The sequence below is a fragment of the Hyperolius riggenbachi genome, chromosome 3, assembly GCF_040937935.1.
Source record: "Hyperolius riggenbachi isolate aHypRig1 chromosome 3, aHypRig1.pri, whole genome shotgun sequence".
Lineage (NCBI taxonomy): Eukaryota > Metazoa > Chordata > Amphibia > Anura > Hyperoliidae > Hyperolius > Hyperolius riggenbachi.
In genome coordinates this window covers 428302803-428322149 of record NC_090648.1, presented here as the reverse complement: position 1 = coordinate 428322149, position 19347 = coordinate 428302803, and the positions used below count along the sequence as shown (strand labels likewise).

Below are 19347 nucleotides of genomic sequence, written 5' to 3'. Positions count from 1 at the left end.
TCAGTGTCAGTGTGCTATAGTTCTGGGGCCCCTCAGTGTCAGTGTGTTATAGTTCTGTGGCCCCTTAGTGCCGGTGTTTTATAGTTCTTGGGCCCCTCAGTGTCAGTGTTATAGTTCTGGGGGCCCTCAGTGTCAGTGTGTTATAGTTCTGGGGCCCCTCAGTGTCGATGTGTTATAGTTCTGGGGCCCCTCAGTGTCGATGTGTTATAGTTCTGGAGCCCCTCAGTGTCGATGTGTTATAGTTCTGGGGCCCCTCAATGTCAATGTGTTATAGTTCTGGGGCCCCTCAGTGTCAGTGTATTATAGTTCTGGGGCCCCTCAGTGTCAGTGTGTTATAGTTCTGGGACCCCTTAGTGTCAGTATGTCATTGTTCTGGGATCCCTGAGTGTCAGTTATTCATTAAAGCACAGATTGAGACGGCTTTCTTCCTAGTTACAGACTTGATCATTTAATTTCCACATAGTCCTATACCAATATTAATCTGATTTTTTTTTCTACTTTCTACTAACGTCATTATGTGAACAATCAGGAGACGGTATTATATTTACACACTGATAACAACAAGAGGGTAATATCGGAGCGCTGTGGGTGTGTGCGGGGGTGGCCTGTCGTCTCATACGTAGATTATCACGTCTTATCATACAGGGGTTATAATTAGCACAGGAGGAAAGAGACGAGCCTGGGAAATATGAAAGCACACAAAGCAGGAAATCTAATTTCTCCAACTCTGTTCCAGCCCCTCGTATGCGGGCCTTTGCCGGACATCAAGATAGCAGAGTGGGACCATGTTGGTGGTACAAGGTGTATTTTGTGTTCATGTGAACATTATGTTCATATTTCTGATAGCGGTGCTGTAGCTGAATGTCTTTGGTTCTTGCTGGAGTACAAGTTACACTGGGAGTCAGCAAGTTCCTTCAATAGCCTGTAAATACCTGGACTCTGAGAGACTCACACAACGGGGGCCATTCATAAGGTGGCCATATATTAGGCGAGGGCCACCAGATTGACCATCAGATAGATCCAACTCTGATGGAATCTGGAAGTCTATTGGAAATTTGTCCTGGCATTGCACTTCCGCTTGCCATGGCCCAAGTCCTGATCCTTGTGGGCCGTACGGTCCTCGTGTGTATGAGGCCTCACACATTGTAGATAAGTCTTTAAAGTTAACCCGAGGTGAGAGGGATATGGAGGCTGCCATATTTATTTTCTTTTAAACAAAACCAGTTACTTGGCAGTCCTCCTGATCCTGTGACTTTAATACTTTTAGCCATAGACCCTGAACAAGCATGCAGTAGAGCAGGTACTCTGACTCCAGGTTTTACTGGATTAGCCATATGCTTGTTCCAGGCTTTTGACTCTACCACACTACCTATGCCAGAAGATCAACAAGGCTGCCAGGTAATTGGCATTGTTTGCAAGGAAATAACTATGGCAGCCTCCATACCCCTCTCACCTCGGGTATCCTCTAACTACTTTGACGCTGATCTTTGCTATACCTTCCTACTGTCCACAAACCATTTGCTGTATTTTTTTGGACTATAAGACTTGCCTTTTCTCCTCCAAAAGTGTGTGTGTGTGTGTGTGTGTGTGCGTGCGTGCGTGCGTGCGTGCGTGCGTGCGTGTGTGTGTGTGTGTGTGTGTGGGGGGGGGGGGGGGGTTCACTGCGTCTTATAGTCCAAATGCTTTGAGTTCCAGACTTGTGAACGCCTGCCGATATGAACCTCCAAACCACCGCAGTGTTGGGCACTCCCTGTACTGTGCCCATGCAGAGGAGGACGCGGGGACAATCGGAGGACATGGGGAACACAAAGGAACATAGAGGGGGACAAAAAGGGACATAGAAGAGTACACAAGGGAACACAAAGGGACATAGAGGGGAACACATGGAGGACAGAGGCAAACACAGGAGGACATAAGGGGGACAGAGGAGGACACAGGGAGACACAAGAGGTGCATGGGGGCATGATGTACAAAGGGGGCACAATCCACAAGATGCCCCTTCACCATGGATGCACCGGGTTTAGTTTATATTTGTTTCCCCTGGGTTTTCTCCTCTAAACCTAAGTGTGTCTTATGGCCAGGAGCGTCTTATAGTCCAAAAAATACGGGAATCACTGCTTTGGAATTAAAACCACATTTCACCTTACCAGATGGTTCAATGATAGTAAAGGTGTGTTTTTATTTGCACAATTTGCATATATAATGCCGCTGTTCCAGGGATATTCCTTTCGGAAAAGTCAGGCACGTGACCTAGGTACCACTCACAAGCTGCTGTTAGTTACATGGAGTGTTTCTTAGCTATGGAGCTACTCTCTCACCCCCTGTGCTGCTTAGAGATTAGAGATCTTTGTGACCAGCATTGTAGCCACAGCAGATTTTTATTATTAGACTCTGTACTGGCCACAAAGAGTGAGAAGGTGGGAAGGATAAGGGTCTGGTGGCAGCGAAACAACACCTTGTGCCCTCTCTCTGACTACCTTATGTGAGTGATGAAGGAATAGGAAGATGAGTCTGGACAACATTTTATCCAGTAAAATAGCATTCCCAATACTCTTGTGTTGTAGCTATGCAACAGTGCTATCTCATTATAGTTAATCTCCTTTCTGAGCCTTCACCTTAACCGTCCTCAATGGTATCCCCTTCCTGACCAGTAACCCTAACCTTAACTCCTTCCTGATGTCACCCCCAACATTACCCCTTCATGAGCTAACCTGACCTTTCGGATCCTGACCCATAAAACTAACCTTTCTCTGTCATTGCTCCTAACTTTCTCAATTGTCCACTGACTGTTACAACTGATAACCAATGTAACCAGTATATTTTCTGAGCCCTAGTCTAGACTGTATTGGATTTGAAGCCAAGCTTCACCCACTAATAAAGCTGCAAAACACCACAATTTGCTACATTAGTGGCCAAAGCAAGCCTCTTCCTTCAATAAACTTGAGGGGGCCGCCTTTGTCAGTGTTGCTGGAGTCCAGACCAAGCAGCCTCCACTGATACAATCTCCCTCCTCCTATTGAAAGGTGCAAGCATCATCTTTTATACTGTAGTAAAGTCTGCACCCAAACCATGCAGGTCATGACCATCTCCTCCAAGCTGCTTAAATGAGGATCTGATCAGTAATGCATTCTCAGGAGCCTTGGGAGCAATAAACAATGAGGCTGGTGAGTGGAACACGTCTTTACCTGAAAGGGTATGCTGAGTGTGAAAAAAAAAACAAAAAAAAAAAGTAATGCATTCTATTTACTTTATTAATTTGAGCTCTTTTGCCACCCAATGTGGCAAAATGAACGATCAGAAAGGGTCCAATTTCTACCACTCTCAGCACATACATTTTTCTGAGGTATTTCAGAGGTATTGAAAATGTATTGAACCATAGCGTTGCACTGTTTGATGCAATTGCAATGTAATGCTATATTTCGTCGACCACTTCTGCCCTGCCCTGATCAATGGAAATTTTCTATCATGTCTGATAGATAGTTCTAAAGGACTTTAGATCAAAATAGATTGATTGGACATGTATGAGCAATAGATTTCTAGCAGATTCGATGAGGGCGACTTGAACCAGAACTCAAAATAAATGTAGTTTTACTTACCTGTGGCTTCTTCCAGCCCCTAGAAGTAATTTATGTCCATCGCCGAATCATCGGTCCTCTCCGGGGTTGCCGCTGGTAGCCTCTTAGGATTGTTGATCTACAACAGGTCGACATCTTCTGCTTGTGCATGCGCCCGTCCCACACAAGAATGCGTCCACGTCACTGGGAGTGCACTGCCTGCACAGTATGCTCCAGATGACGTGGACGTGCAGAAGACCCCGATGATGATCCTTAGAGGCTGTCAGCAGGACCCCAGAGAGGACCAGAGCTGCTCCGAGGGACACAAATGACTTCTGGGGGCTGGAAGAATCCCCAAGTGTGAAGAAACGCGGAAAAGCCGCCGCATGGACGCAGGATGAGGCGGCTGTTTCCGCGGCTGGCATAGCGGAACGCGAAGAAACCGCCGCGTCTGACGCGGCGATTTGCGTGCACAGGCCTGCTACTGACAGTCTGACTGGGCGCGGGGAGGCCACCGCATGTGCTGATAGCGGTGCGTCTCACCCCGCATGCAGGCCAGCAGAGACATTGCAAAGCGTGACTGATGTGGCTGGGACTGATAGTCCACACAGGTTCAGAATGACACGCGCGCGCGCTGAGAGGCAGAGTTTTTATGACAGCCAGAAGAAGGTCAGCTGACCAAGCTGGTCAGCTGACATTTCCTCCACTTCTTATTGGTCTAGCACTTAGGGGAGGCGCTGGAAGCGCTGATGTATATATACTGGGTGCTGGTCATTTCTCTGGTGTCTGGCGTTGCGATCACTACGTGGTAGCACTCAGACCTTGTCAGTATCTGTGTTCTAGCATAGTTTCCAAAGGTGTTGATGATCACGGAGCTCACACCTTAGCGTTATGAATATTGAACTGTATTATTTGTTATGACCTTCTGCTTGCCTGACTAATCCTCCTGAACTCTGATTCTGTACCTTGCTATTTCTGATATCCTGTTGCCAAACTCTGCTCGTTCCTGGACTCTGCATTTGCCTCCTGATTCTGTACCTTGCTATTCTGATACTCCGTTGCCAAACCCTGCCTGTTCATTGGATTCCGTATCTGTCTCCTGAATCTGTACCTTATCTGTCTGTGTGTTAACGACCTGGCTTGCCCGACCTCGAGAACTGGCCTTACTGTTAGAGGCAGTTCCCAGACCTGTTAGTGACACCCTCTCTCTGGTGTTACTCACCCTCTGTCCTTCCTACTCTCAGCCTAGCTCCTCCCCAGGGAGAGTCTAGGCCAACGGAAGGAACATACTACTGTGCAGTACTCAAAATATTGCTGTTGCACTCTACACTCACTTGTTATCTCAGGTGTCCAGAGGTTAGTAGATATATCTGATTATCGGTGATACTGCAGATCATCAATAATCGGGTATATTCTGTATTCTCGGTGATACTGCAGTTCACCGGTAATCAGACCCTCTCTGTGTTACACCGATCGTTACACCAAGTAAGTAAAAATACATTTATTTAGTGGCCTCGGAAGTCCTTTAAGAAAGGATTCATTACAAGAGGCTACTAAAATATGCCCTGATCCTATGCCTTCTTGGCTTCTTCTTCATCTTGCGCTGTAGATAACCAAAAAAGAAAAAGCTCCTATCCCTATCATACAAAGCTCTCTGCAAGTTGTCTTTCCCATACATTTCCTCACTAATATCATGATACCTTCACACACAGAGTATGGGACTAATGTAAGTTTCATTTCAGCATTTTAAAACAGAACTAAGATCAGTATTACAAGTGTACTACAGACCAGAGTATCACTTTAAAACATTCTTAACAACACTTAAGTAAAAGTACATTAACTCTTTAAATATTTATATGCAGTAGTTCAAAAATATATTGTTTTGTACTCCAGCTAATAATAGTTCATGTCAACTACATTATACATTCCCTCACCCCAGGACAAGCCAGCCAGCCATAAAACCCCCAGCATGCGCTGTACACGCAGGGGAAGGTTAATTAGCCTGCGGACTGCAGGCACAGCAACATCGGGGGTTAAGCATCGGGGAACTCCGCGTGCGGTAACAGAGCCCCCTGTGCCAGCTCGGCTGCCTGGCAGGCTGAATCAGCTAGGGAATCACAGGCTGCGTCTTCCAGGGCGTCTCGAGTGCCGAAGCGTGATATCGCTGCTAAAAATGGCGATGACTCACGCCTGAGTCAACAGCGAAGGTGTTTGTGTAAGCGCAAGGCTTCATAGGGGTCCACAGTGCCAACGGAGGCATTCATTTTGCTTGTGTGCCGCGACACCCGCTGCCTACAGAAAACACCCCCGCTGACAGCTATATTACCAGAAGTTGTCCCTCTGCATCATACCTGATCCTGACAACCAGAAGCTTGTTAGTGGAATTTTATTCATTTAAAGCTGAACTGCAGACAAACAGCTAAAATTCTGTACAAGGTGGAAATAAAGTATTCAGCAAATGTCCTGCTTGACAAAAGATTGCGTCCCGTTAGCGTTGCAGTCCGGATGGCGCTAGATGGGCCAGCCAGTCAGCAGAGCCAGCAGCCTGATGTAACTGTTTTTCTGCTTGAAGTGGCTGTTTTACCTACAAGAATAACAAGTCACAGGTCATTGTGATGCTTGCCCCCCTCCTTTAGAAATGAATAGAGCTCCTAGTGTTGTTTTGCTCCAGAGGTGTTATACCAGGATTTGGATGTCGGGATAGATTTTAGCATCAGAGGAGGTCATGCTAAGTTTAATGGAGCATAGTATTCAGAAATGGGGATGGACAAGTTGTGCTGAAATTATACAGGGCCACAACCCATATTAACCAGGAGCAATTTGTATGCCTGCTCTCTGGGCTAATCTAGACAGGGCAGGACCATGCTAATCATATAGTAAACGGCAGCTGCGTACTACTGACTGATTACTGTGCTGATTAGATCCCAGCCTGGTACACACCATACAATTTCCCTTCAGATAGATGGGTTGAATAGATAATTTTCAACAGGTCCGATCTGATTTCTGATCGTTTTACTGATCAATTTTTGAATAGAAGTGATCGGAAAATCGATCAGAAAAACGATCGGAAATCAGATCGGACCTGTTGGAAATTATCTATTCGACCTATCAATCTGAGGGGAAATTGTATGGTGTGTACCAGGCATAATGCGTGAATTGAGAGTGTCAGAACTTCTGTCAATCACTCAAAGAGCGCAGGTGTACAATAAGAGTTAAGAGTTGCATCTGGCTGTGTACAGCTTATTACTGGTGCTGGAATTTCATAGGCAGTATAATGCTTGTGGAAACAAAAAACACACAGCCCCTGGGAGCCCGATCTAGTGAAGTATTGCCAGGTATATGGCAAAGGTGTATCAGAAAAATAAAATACAAGTGCGGGTTGCTCCAGGAGGCAACCACTCATATGGACATGTGGGGAAGTACCGTCCACACTCAGCCTTTTGATAGGTTGTGGTGGTCCCAGCTCCAAAAAAGTTTTTACTCCACAAGGCATCCAAAAGGATTAATAGACTAAAGGCATCCAAAAGGTATAAAATGACTATATAGCAGTGCTTCTGTATGAAATTTGCTCAAAAGATCCTAAAAGTAGGTAAATGTATTCAGCAGGGATACTGTAGGGGGGTCAGGGGAAAATGAGTTGAACTTACCCAGGGCTTCTAACAGTCCCCCGCAGACATCCTGTGTTGGCGCAGCCACTCACCGATGCTCCGGCCCCGCCTCTGTTTCACTTCTGGAATTTCAGACTTTAAAGTCTGAAAACCACTGCGCCTGCGTTGCCGTGTCCTCGATCCCGCTGATGTCATCAAGAGCGCACAGCGCAGGCCCAGTATGGTCTGCGCAGTACACTCCTGGTGACATCAGCGGGAGCGAGGACACGGGCGTGCAGGCACAGTGGTTTTCTGACTTTAAAGTCAGAAATTCCAGAAGTGAACCAGGGGCGGGGCCTGAGCATTGGTGAGTGGCTGCGCCAACACAGGATGTCTGCGGGGGACCGTTAGAAGCCCCGGGTAAGTTCAGCTCATTTTCCCCCGACCCCCCTACAGTATCCCTTTAAGACAATGTGTTTCGCAGTGTAATCTGCTTCATCAGGTTAGTAGACGTTCGTGGAATGGCAGAGAGCCCAGGTGCCCAGACTCTCTGCCATTCCACAAATAGGCACGTACACTGACCTGATAAAGCAGTTTACTCTGTGAAATGCATTGTCTTAAGTGCTGAATAAAGTACCTACCTTTTTATACTCACCTTGTGAACCTCTTTCTTCAAGATAGTACACCTTTCGAGTGTATTACATACAGAAGTACTGTTATACAGTTATTTTATACCTTTTGTAGGCAGCTTGTTCTCCACAGTGACTTCAGATGGCAAAATTAATTTGAGCTTAGTCAGTTCCTGGATATTCATACTGTAGCTGGCTGTTAATTGAAATGGGAGGATCTTTAATAACATTAAATCACAAAAGCCTTCCTCTGCTCTGATACCATATATCTTCATAGCAAGTGGTATTGTACTAAAGAGTAAGTCAAATTACATAAATCTATTAATGGACATCTGTCACAAAAAATAAAATGATTTTTTTAATAGTATGAAAATCTTACAGTGAACTGTGCTATTTCATAAAAAAGAGCAAACTGGGCATTAAGAGTAGCATTGACGTTTTAGAAATAATTCTCCAGATACTAATTACCGTATTTTTCAGACTATAAGACGCACCCAGGTTTAGAGGACAAACACCAGGAAAAAAAATATACAAAACCTGGTGCATCCATTGTGCAGGGGCATCTTATGGTCCCCCTTGTGTCCCTTTGTGTCCTCCTCAGCATGGGCACAGTACAGGGAGTCCCCAACATTGAGGCGGATTGGAGGTTCGTATTGGCAGGCGTTCACAAGTCAGGAACAGTGGCGTAGCAATAGGGGGTGTAGAGGTAGCGACCACATTGGGGCCCTTGGGCTAGAGGGGCCCCATGGGGCCCACCCTCAACCACAGAATTGGCTCTCTATTGGTCCTATGCTGGTAATAATCACTTTGATAGGTGCTTTTATTAGTAGTAATCATTAACAAACTGTTCCCCATCCCCTCCTTGCACTAACACTGGTTGTCCTTGGCAGGTTTTGGTGTGCCATATCAGTTGTTATGTATAGAGTGCTTGGGGGGCCCCATTGTAAACCTTACACCGGGGCCCATAGCTCCTTAGCTACGCCACTGGTCAGGAACCATCTGCATTTGGATTTTAAGCCACAGTTATTTTTCCCCCACTTTTTTGGGGGGAAAAAAGTGAGTCTTCTAGTTCAAAAAATACAGTAAGTTATTAGCTGCAGCACAGTAAGTGGTAGATATAGATCAAGACCCCTTAATCGCAATCGCAGGGAATCCCATTTATTACTGGGTTATTCAAGTCCAATACATGCAGGATCATGTGAGAAGAGGCTCCTGGGTATTGGCAGTGATTTCCTAGTTACTTCTTATTGAATCGTTATTTAATCTCTATCTTGAATTTTCAGAGGGAAGGGGAGCTGCCTGTGTCTAAGAGGAAGTGGCAGGCAGGAGAGAAGATCATGTTCACGCTGGTCTCTGTGCCACACGGGAATGACATCGCTTCGCTGTTTGAATTGGATGCCACGACCCTCCAACGGGCAGACTGCTTGGTGCCAAGGTAAGGCAGAGGACATATGACCTATGCCATGGGGTCAGGAACAACCGTGAACATTAGTTGATAGTCAGATTCCTGCCCAGAGCCAGAAACCATGTAATCTAATGCATATTCTGCTAGTACTGCAAGGGTTAGACTTCCAAGGCTGTCTAATCAAGACAGGTCCAAATAAAAGTAGCATAAAAAAAAAGAGTAGTTGCAATGAACCCATCAAGTTGTAATGTTCAAAGTATCATCTTATTTACTCAGTCTCAAGCAATTTTAAAGTAATACCAAGGCGAAAATAAACCGATGAGATAAACAATTGTATCTATCTTATGCTGGGAATACACGGTTCGTTTTTGCCTTCGTTTAAACCTTCGTTTCGATTGTGCCTTTTGTCCTTTTCGATCCCGAAATAATCGATCATACGGTTAATATCACCACCCACGGTTTCGTTTTTTTTTCCGATTCTGATGGTTTCGTTTTTTCAATGATCGAAGGCTGCAAAGAAACGAAACGAAAATCCCTTTTTACAGGGACGGACTAGCATAAACGAATATATAATCGATCTGAAGAGCCATCAAGCCTACCAATGGCTCGATTAGATGGATAAAGAGAGATAATATCAAACATGTTCGATCACTAATCGTTCGTTTTTGGGGTCTATTAATCGAAACTATAATGAGATTATGACTATTTTCACATACGTTTTCAACACTCGATTCGTTTACCGAACGAATCGAAGGTTTAAACGAAGGCAAAAACGAACCGTGTATTCCCAGCATAACTCTTAAAACATACTTTTTTTTTAGATATCCCACAGTTTCATTTTATGTTTAAATCTTATTTTAAAGTTTTTAATGTCTCATTGTCTGCTCAATGACACAGTCTTTGAAGTATGCCAGAGCTAAAATCTATAAACTATTGACCCTTTTTACATCTTCCCTGCGCTCAGAAGCTGTTCTCCGCCCCGGAAAGAGGTTTCTGGCTTTAATCCTTTATCAGTGAGGGTGACGTTCTAGTCCAACTAGCTCAGAACTGGAGAGAAACCGTCACTTGCATAGCTGAATGTTAACTCTTTCAGACAGAGAAAGGAAAAAAGGAACACAACCTAGTTATTTGTATGCTTGGCACTGTACATACACACCTTTATCTCATCAGTTTATTTTCATCTCAGTATTCATTTAAAAAGAAATTGTGAATTGATTGAACCACTTCCCTGCTAAAGATGTATTATTTGGTTCAGTTCAAAGCTATATGGCTGTTGATTTCCCGCCACTCCTCCCTCACCCAATCAACAAGAATTTACAGCCATGCTCCATCATGGTTTTGATTAATAAACCATCCAAAATGAATCCTAGATATTGTGGTGAGCAGATTAGTGATGAGCGCAATCAAAATGATAACATCTTCCTGAAAAATTACCCATGTGTAACCATGTTAATGTGCTAGACAACTCCTCTAGTTTTCTTTTCACCTGAACTAATTAAGCAACCCACTTTTTTCCTTTGCATTTTAGAACTATGATTTATTTGTGCTTTCTGGGTTTCTTCTGTTAAAGCGGTATTGTCACCATAAAAATCAAATTTCTATAGCAACTGGTCTGAGTGTATTAAGTGATAAAGATGATAATCCTGCATTCAAAACTTGCAAAACTTTTCCTGCTGTTATGGTTTGTACACATACTTTAGGAGCACTGGCCCTAGTGCCAAACAGTGCCAAAGAGTTGAATGCTGGGAGTTCTCTTTATCTATAATATATTCCTACTCTTCCATTTATTTCTCTATCTTGCTGCTTATCAGAAACACCCTCTGATTACTTGTGTTTACAAGCAAGGCTGAGGTGACTCAGTGATTAGATGTGTAAATAAAAAAATAGACAGTGCAGTTGTTAGTATACACCTCAGTGGGAGTGTCTGAAGACTCTGGGAGGAGGGCGCCTAATGAATACATAATGAGCAAGAGAAGGGAGGGGGGAAGAGTCAGGGAGAATATGATGTCAGCATTAGCTTGGCAAGATGGCCACTGCCACAGGAGTCATTACCGGGATAGCACAATACATCTGTTATGTAAGTAGAAGTAGTATTTATCTACTTATATATGTGTTTTTTATTTCTAGGTTAGCATGGGTGTCACTTGTTCTTTAAAGAGACTCCGTAACAAAAATTGCATCCTGTTTTTTATCATCCTACAAGTTCCAAAAGCTATTCTAATGTGTTCTGGCTTACTGCAGCACTTTCTGCTATCACAGTCTCTGTAATAAATCAACTTATTTCTCTCTTGTCAGACTTGTCAGCCTGTGTCTGGAACGCTGCCAAGTTCTTCAGTGTTGTGGTTCTGTGATGCATCTCCCCCCTTCAGACCCCTCTCTGCACACTGCCTGTGTGTTATTTAGATTATGGCAGGTTCTCTCTGCTCTATTATCTTTTACAAGCTGGATAAATCCTCCTCTGAGCTGGCTGGGCTTTCACATACTGAGGAATTACATACAGGAAGAGCTTTCTGCACTCTGCAGGAAGAAAAAGCCTGACACTTCAGTGGAAGATAGATGCAGGGGGAAAGAAACACACAAATGATCTCTTGAGATTAAAAAGGAAGGCTGTATACAGCCTGCTTGTGTATGGATGTATTTTCTATGTGTGGACATACTGTACATCAACCTACTTCCTGTTTTGGTGGCCATTTTGTTTGTTTATAAACAAACTTTTTCAAACTGTTTTTAACCACTTTTAATGCGGCGGGGAGTGGCGAAATTGTGACAGAGGGTAATAGGAGATGTGCCCTAATGCACTGGTATGTTTACTTTTGTGCGATTTTAACAATACAGATTCTCTTTAAAGCAGCAGGGTCGCCATACTATGCCAGGAAAAAAACACATATATAAGTAGATAAATACTTGATCTACTTACATAACAGATGTATTGTACTGTCCACTATTTGATTTCAGTGAATTTTATATAGTTATTAAACATAATTCTGTTCCTAGCAGTCTCCATGTCTTTTTCCCACAGTCTAGAGCTAAATCCTGATGTAATTTCTTTCCTTAGTTCTCCTCCAATCTGCTGTGTCATTCTTGCTTGCTTTTCAACCACGTGTGAGCACAGCATCAGATTTCAGCCAGTCACTCGGCCCAATCAGAGAGGAGCAGGAGTGTGGGAGGCGAGATGACAAGCTTCTCTCTCTCACTGTCTTCAGCGAGAGAATAGAGTTTGGTATACTGAGATAAGATAATTACAGCAGAGACATTTCTAAATAGATTGGAGATCTTGCACTGCTGGGTGAGATTCCTGGCAGCATTATAAACACAATGCAGCGTTTAAATGGAATTTGATTTTGTGGATTACAATCCCGCTTGAAGGAAACCTTTTTTTACTTCTCATCCTTTCTGAAACTTAAGTGATTAACAGGAAGTTTCTTTATTGTTGCCTGTTTTCTCCTGTAGAGAGTTACATTAATTTCCTTTTCTCAGCCACACCCATGACACCAACAGGAAGCAAGTGGTATTCACCACAGTGTGGACCTTAATGTCAATAAATACTGGACACAGGCCCTAATCATTCTTGCCATGCCCATAACCCACAGAGAGGACACCACTGTCTTGATAGCTTTTCCTCTTTCAGCTGCAAAAAACAAACATGCAGCCAGTAGTCCTGATTGAAGGAAAGTGTTCTTTCCTGTCAGTAGGTTAAAAATTGATCTGCAGCTTATCTGTGTGCAAGGTGATGACTTCTTCCCCTATTGCAACTTCACAGGACATACTGTACCTGTTAGTCCCTATAGCTTTGTACCCAATCACTCTCTCCTCTTTATTGATAGATGCCTGGCCCACCTCACCCCCACACTAACACTTCAGTATTCTTCAATGCGAGCTGCCATCTTGTTGGTTATATCAGCACTATGTACAAAACAGGGAGAAGTCACATAATTTTTAGCTTGTCATGCTTATGCATCGCAGTCTGTCAATTCACGTAACAGTCACACTAGTGAATTCTATGAAAGATTACAACTGGTCTCTGCTGGAAAGATTTAGTATAGTAACCAGAACTTTCTTCATTGATGTTAAGTTGGTCTTCTGTGTATTCTCCTTTCTGTCTTGTTTTATTTTTTTCTCCTGTTTTTACAAGGTTTACCTTCCAGGCACTACTTATACAAGTGATATGTGCATTATGGGTTTCAGTTGTCCAGTTGAAACATTTTTCTTTGAATGAGGTGTAACGTTTTTAGTGCACACATATGTATAGGTTTCTTTTATTACTGTATTCTTGAAAGTGTATGAGTGAGTCTTCATTAGTACCTTGGTTTACCTTTTACTTCCCCTTGTAGGAACTCTTACGTCAGACTGCGCCATCTTTGTACCAACACCTGGGTGACCAGCACCAGTATTCCCATTGACACTGATGAAGAAAGGCCAGTCATGCTGAAGGTAAGTTATTATGGTGGGTTATAATTAAAGGGTCCCTCCACCCAGATACAGTAGTTCACATACTAAAGGTGCCCATACACTCGTCAGATTGGCAGCAGATAGATAAGAAATGCATCTGATGATCTATCTGATGCGTTTTTAGAACATTTTTTACTAGGATAGAATTCCAATAGATTTCAGTTTGAAATCTATTGAAATTCGATCTGATGGCATTTTTTTGCCATCAGATTTCCATTAAGGCCAATGCAAACTGATAAGCAATCTCATCAGATCAACCTACATTTTTCACCCTGCCAGTTCGATGGAAATCCATCGAAATCGATCGAAATCGGCCATCGATCGGTCGATTGGCCAACCGATTTGCTATCGATCGATCGGGATTGATCGGTCGGCCAGAAAATCGGCTGAGTGTATGGGCCCCTTTAGTTCTGGTGAACCGAGCCACCTAGTGGCTGCTTGTACTCTTTATGGATTGCAGTGGGGAGATCTTCCTTTTGTACTTCCTTGCTGCTCTCCACTTTGCTGTCAGAGAAAGTCAAGATCGCGCCATGATGTTTGCGGATCAGGAGTGGAGCTGGAGACTCAGGGATATCACAGTAAAGGTGAAACTCTAGTCTGCAGATGTTAGGCTCCTCCCTACTGTTTTTTTTCACACGCTATGGCTTATCACCCTGATTTGATTTAGATAAAGTTGAAAGTGAAGTTCATTCTACCTTCCACTTGAAGGTAGAGACAGAGCTGGAACCGGGTAACTCAATCCCCAGACAGTAGACTTTTGAAGAAGTGAAGTTCCGCTCAATGGTCCACAAGAATATAAGCCTTTATTTAAACAGTGAAAAAACGGCACAACATGTTCGCTGACATGTTGTTAATGGCTAGGATTAAGGACCAGTGTGTGTCCGAAACATGTCAGTGAAGATGTTGTGCTGTTTTTTCACAGTTTAAATAAAGGCTTATATACTCAGCTAAGCATTCCCAGCTAACAGTAAACCACTGGAGCGGTGTTGAACGCCGAGTGACCAGATAGAACCCACGTACATAGAAGGACTTATTGAATCAGCAGACGACATCTAAGCTGAGGACTCTGGTGGTATGTCTGAGCGAGACCGCTGGGAGTGGTGAGACCCATAAAAGTAACTTTTTATGCATTGGTCTCTTTTGCAATTTTGAGAACCGGGGTCTGTTTATCTGAAAAGGACACGGGTCATAACTTATAGATCTAATAATTCAACACGATCACTGGTAATATTGCACAGTGCTCCCAGGATCACACAAGTCCCAAATGCCTTAGGAGTAATTTTTCTCCATTCTTAATATTTTAATTTTACAATATTTATCCATTTTTGTAGCTCTTTTTGCTACTGGTCTTAAGCAATTTTTCGGTGGATTTGTACATTTTAAGGGGAACCAGCATGCTCTATGTATGAATGTATGTGCGTATGAGAGAGTATATATGTTCTGAGATACAAGGGCTGCTAGATGAATTATCGTTTATAATAAAACGTTTTCTTACCACAAACATAAAATCTCTGTACTAATTTATGTCCAACGCACCTCCTACTATTATATACTTTATATTCTTGTGCACCATTGAGCGGAACTTCACTTCTTCAAAAGTCTCCTGATTTGACTTAGAAGAAAACTAGTTTATTAGGCGGTTAAAGTAGATGCTTATGTCAAACTGGAACAAACATTCCTCAGGGCTGGTGCACACCGAGCGGCTTTTTCTGCATTTCTGCAGCCGCTTGCGGCTGCGGATACGTTTGGTCAATGTATCTCAATGGGGTGGTTCACACCAGAGCGGGAGGCGTTTTGCAGAAATGAATCCTCCCGGGGTGTTCAGAGCGGCCTGTTCAGAGCGGTTGTGCCGGCGTTTTTGTTACAGAAGCTGTTCAGTAACAGCTTTACTGTAACAATATATGAAATCTACTACACCAAAACCGCTACACAAAACCGCAAAACGCTAGCTGAAACGCTGCAGAAAAAAAGGGAAAAGCGTTTCAAAATCTGCTAGCATTTGCGGATCTGCTAGCGTGTTTTGGTGTGCACCAGGCCTTAGGGAGGGTTCCACTATTTATCATAAACCTACAATGCTGTTTTATTACCGTAGTTTCACCTAGACATTTTAGACACAGTACACATTATTAGCTAGGCATAACATCTGCATAACAGGATTGTTTAGCTCAGGGGTGTCAAACTCAAATACAAAGTGGGCCGAAAGTGAGCTCTGGGACAAAGTCGAGGGCCGACCTTAATGTCTAGCAGCCATCTCTCTCTTTTATAAAGTTCTCTGGTGTCTAATAGCCTCCTCCTTCATCTATACAATCCCCTGATGTTTAGTGGCCCCCTCCTTCCCCTATACAGTTACACAGTGTCTTGTGGCCCCCTTCCCTCTACTTTACAGTTTCCTGGTGTCTAGTGCCCCCCTTCCCTCTCCTATACAGTTGTATCTAGTGCTGTCCCCCTCCCCATATGGCTTACCTGGTGATCCAGGGCTTCACCTCCAATATAGCTTCTCTGGTGGTCTAGAGTGGGCCAAACATAATGCAAAGTGGGGAAACCACCTGAGGGCCAAATCTGATGGCTCTGATGGCCAGATTTGGCCCATGGGCCGGAGTTTGACATGCATGGTTTAGCTACACTGCTGCCTGAAGTTAGTCAATCTCGTTCAGTGTAATTGAATGGAACTCAAAAGTAGCACATGAAAAAACATATACATCTTACCTGTGCAATTTGTGATTTCTAGTGGAAACCCATCCTAACAGTCACAAAGTCAGGAGATTTAGCTTTAGTTAGATATAGGTTTGATGCATCAGAAAATCAAGACTTTTTTTCTTTACAAAAACGTGCCAGCCAAACAGTGGTTAGCGCTCAAAATCATGAAATATTTTTTAATTGTTCCCCGTAAGAAATAGTTCATTTTTCAAAAACTGTATGTATCCTCTTTCGTTTTTGAAATGTTGGTATTTTTCGTTTATTTCATATACTGTTCAATGGCTTTACCTGTATAAATGCCTCATAGATTGGAACTTGCCAGACAAAGGAAGACAAAGAAGCGTTTGCCATCATTTCAGTTCCGCTGTCTGAAGTGCGAGATCTGGATTTTGCCAACGATGCCAATAAAGTTTTAGCCTCCACGGTCAAGAAGCTGGAGTATGGGACCATCACTCAGAACGAGCGAAGGTGCGCCCATTTTGTTATTTTCCTGGTGAGGTTGGGAGAATTCAGTTCTATTTCTTAATGGTGTCATGTTGTACTCGGGCAATATTCCATAGAGATGCAGGTATTTGTGGTGCAAGCATCTATGTTTTGGTGTGGTCTTAGTGTTGGAGAAGACTCATCTAGTAGGTGCTAATGAGAAGGCATTAGGTAGGTGCTGATAGGAGGGGACTTGTTTGGGGATAAGGTAGAAGAAGGTTAGGGTGCCCATACATTACTTGATTTTTTGCATTGCTATCCAGTTGATTCAATCATAACGATGGTGCAACGTGGCCACCTGATTGATTGCTTCGATTGATTTTCAAAAGTGTTGATCGGGTATGCTGGAAAATCTCGGTCTCAAGGGCTAAATAGGATTCTCAGCAGTAACAGAGTTTGGTTCCCGATGACTGACAGACCCCCGGCCGGTGTCTCCCCCCAAGTTTGTTCCCCCCATGGGCCCATGGGGTGTGTTGCATGCTCACCTGTCATACTGGCAAGACTCCCAAGGCCCATATGCAGTTCACTTTTTCTCCTATGTGATATTTTTATACCTTGTCATAAAATGCCTTTTAAGCCATCAACAAGCGAAAAAATACTCAAAATAATTTTGATAGTACTTTTACACAAACTTTCAAGTACTTTCTCTATTGTACAATGCTGAAATTTAATTTAACCACTTCTAAACCACAGGAAGTAGAATCTATGCCCCTTCTAAGGCGCTATAACTCTGATGTGGCGCAGATTCTATGCCATGGATTACCACGGTCCCGAGCCGATCGCTGTTCCTTGAAAAAGTAAACTCGGCTGTTATGTGACAGCCGAGCTTCTTCCTATTGGTCAAAAGCTGTTTTCATTGGCTCCTGACCTCCTGATCACTGTGAGCCAATCACAGTGATCAGAAAGGGAAAAAAAGCCTTTGGTTCTTAAAAGGACCAGAGGTGTCTGTCCCAAATGAGTTAAAGAGATGGTGAAAATTATATCCCATGAGAACTCAGGAGAAAAAGTGAATTGCCTATGGAGCTCTTTCTATGTCTGGCTTCTTTTTAAATTGTTACCACGGGCGACTGTAAACGTGACAACGGCGCATATACTCATGACGCTACATGTGCCGTTGTCACGGGGTACAGGCACTCAGGGTAACAATTTAAAAAATCATCAGACACCGAAGGATGCGAGGATGCGTGACAGGTGAGCCTTTAACACTTACCACAGGAAGGGGGGGGGCAACACATACACTTGGGAGCAGGCCTGCAGGTGTCAGTGTGCTATGGCTATTTCCAATAGATTTCATGCTGAAATCTATTTCAAATCTGTATGCAGTGTGTAAGCAGGCAATAGCTCCCACTCTGATCAGATTTGATTAGAGAGGGGTCTACCTGATGGTCGATCTAGCAGCAGATCGGCTGGTGTATTGCCACCTTTAGACTTGTGCAGTTATTAGAAGGTTAGGGTTAGGATTAGTAGTTTTGGTGCGGGAAGTTAGGGAAGCAGATGAGTAATGCATTTCCTATTAGGGTTAGGTATTGTCTTCAGGGGTGGGTGATGTATGAGGAATACAGTACTATGTAGCCAAAAGCTAGCTACCTTTTACCAAAACAATATGTATGTTTTATAGCCTTTACAGTATATGCCTTTTTTATTATTATTTTTCTTACCTGTGGAGTGTAATGTGCTGCCTTCCTAGTAATGTGTACTCTCCTGTTTAGGTTTGTAACCAAACTTTTGGAAGACCTGATCTTTTTTGTTGCTGGCGTGCCAAACAATGGGCAGGAGGTGCTGGATGTGGTTGTCACCAGACCCAACCGGGAGAGACAAAAGTTAATGAGGGAGCAAAATATTTTAGCACAGGTGAGTATGTCACTTTTATGAAATAGCCAGAGTCATAAGATAACTGCTGTATTAGATTGTAAAGGTTATATAATAAATACTGTGCCCAAGATGGTCATTCCTTATAGTAGTAGATTCATACGCTTGGATCCACAACAGGGTTTACTGTAAACTTTCTGTTCATTATCCAGTTATTGGTAGCTGTAAAAGGTACCCGAAGTCACCTATGAAATGAGATATATGTGCATGTAAACTCCCAGCCCTACTTAGATCTAGACTCTGGTCCTTTTTTCTTTTTTTTTTGTCGCTGTTAGGGTGCCCACTAACGATACCATTTTCAGTGAAGAAACACTGAAGCGATCTCATGAATGTGATCTTATTGACAGAAAATAAAACCTGTTGATGTCCCAAATCGACTGTGAGGGCAGGAATGGAGGAGGATTCATGGCTCAAATTGTTATATTGCAACAAGCAGTTGTCATTCACCTGTGACAGTGAAAACTTTAAGCCTACATTTTTAGAAACAAAATAAGGGCTATAGAATTCCAGGAAAGGTCATACTTAGAATTAGCACTATTGATACAATTGTTCATCTCATGAGGTTTTTTCACTTCAGGTTTGCATTTTTTATATTACGGTACGCCAGTAAGATGTGGTGGCACTTGGCCATGGCAAAAGTCACTTTGGAGTTGATTCACAAAAGGCCGATGACA

The 19347-nt window shown here is 43.3% G+C and overlaps 1 protein-coding gene across 5 annotated transcripts in view; it reads left to right on the top strand.

The window, feature by feature from the left end:
- Positions 1–19347, top strand: part of ITPR2 (inositol 1,4,5-trisphosphate receptor type 2) — a 467841-nt gene that overhangs the window by 148340 nt on the left and 300154 nt on the right. For all 5 annotated transcript variants that reach the window (XR_011030536.1, XM_068277594.1, XM_068277593.1 and 2 more), the window contains 4 exons: positions 9054–9205; positions 13507–13606; positions 16629–16789; positions 18514–18655. Coding sequence is in view for 4 of the 5 variants with exons in the window: in XM_068277594.1 (XP_068133695.1) it covers positions 9054–9205; positions 13507–13606; positions 16629–16789; positions 18514–18655 (555 nt within the window). In the remaining variant the exon portion in view is untranslated. The remainder of the gene's footprint in view (positions 1–9053; positions 9206–13506; positions 13607–16628; positions 16790–18513; positions 18656–19347) is intronic.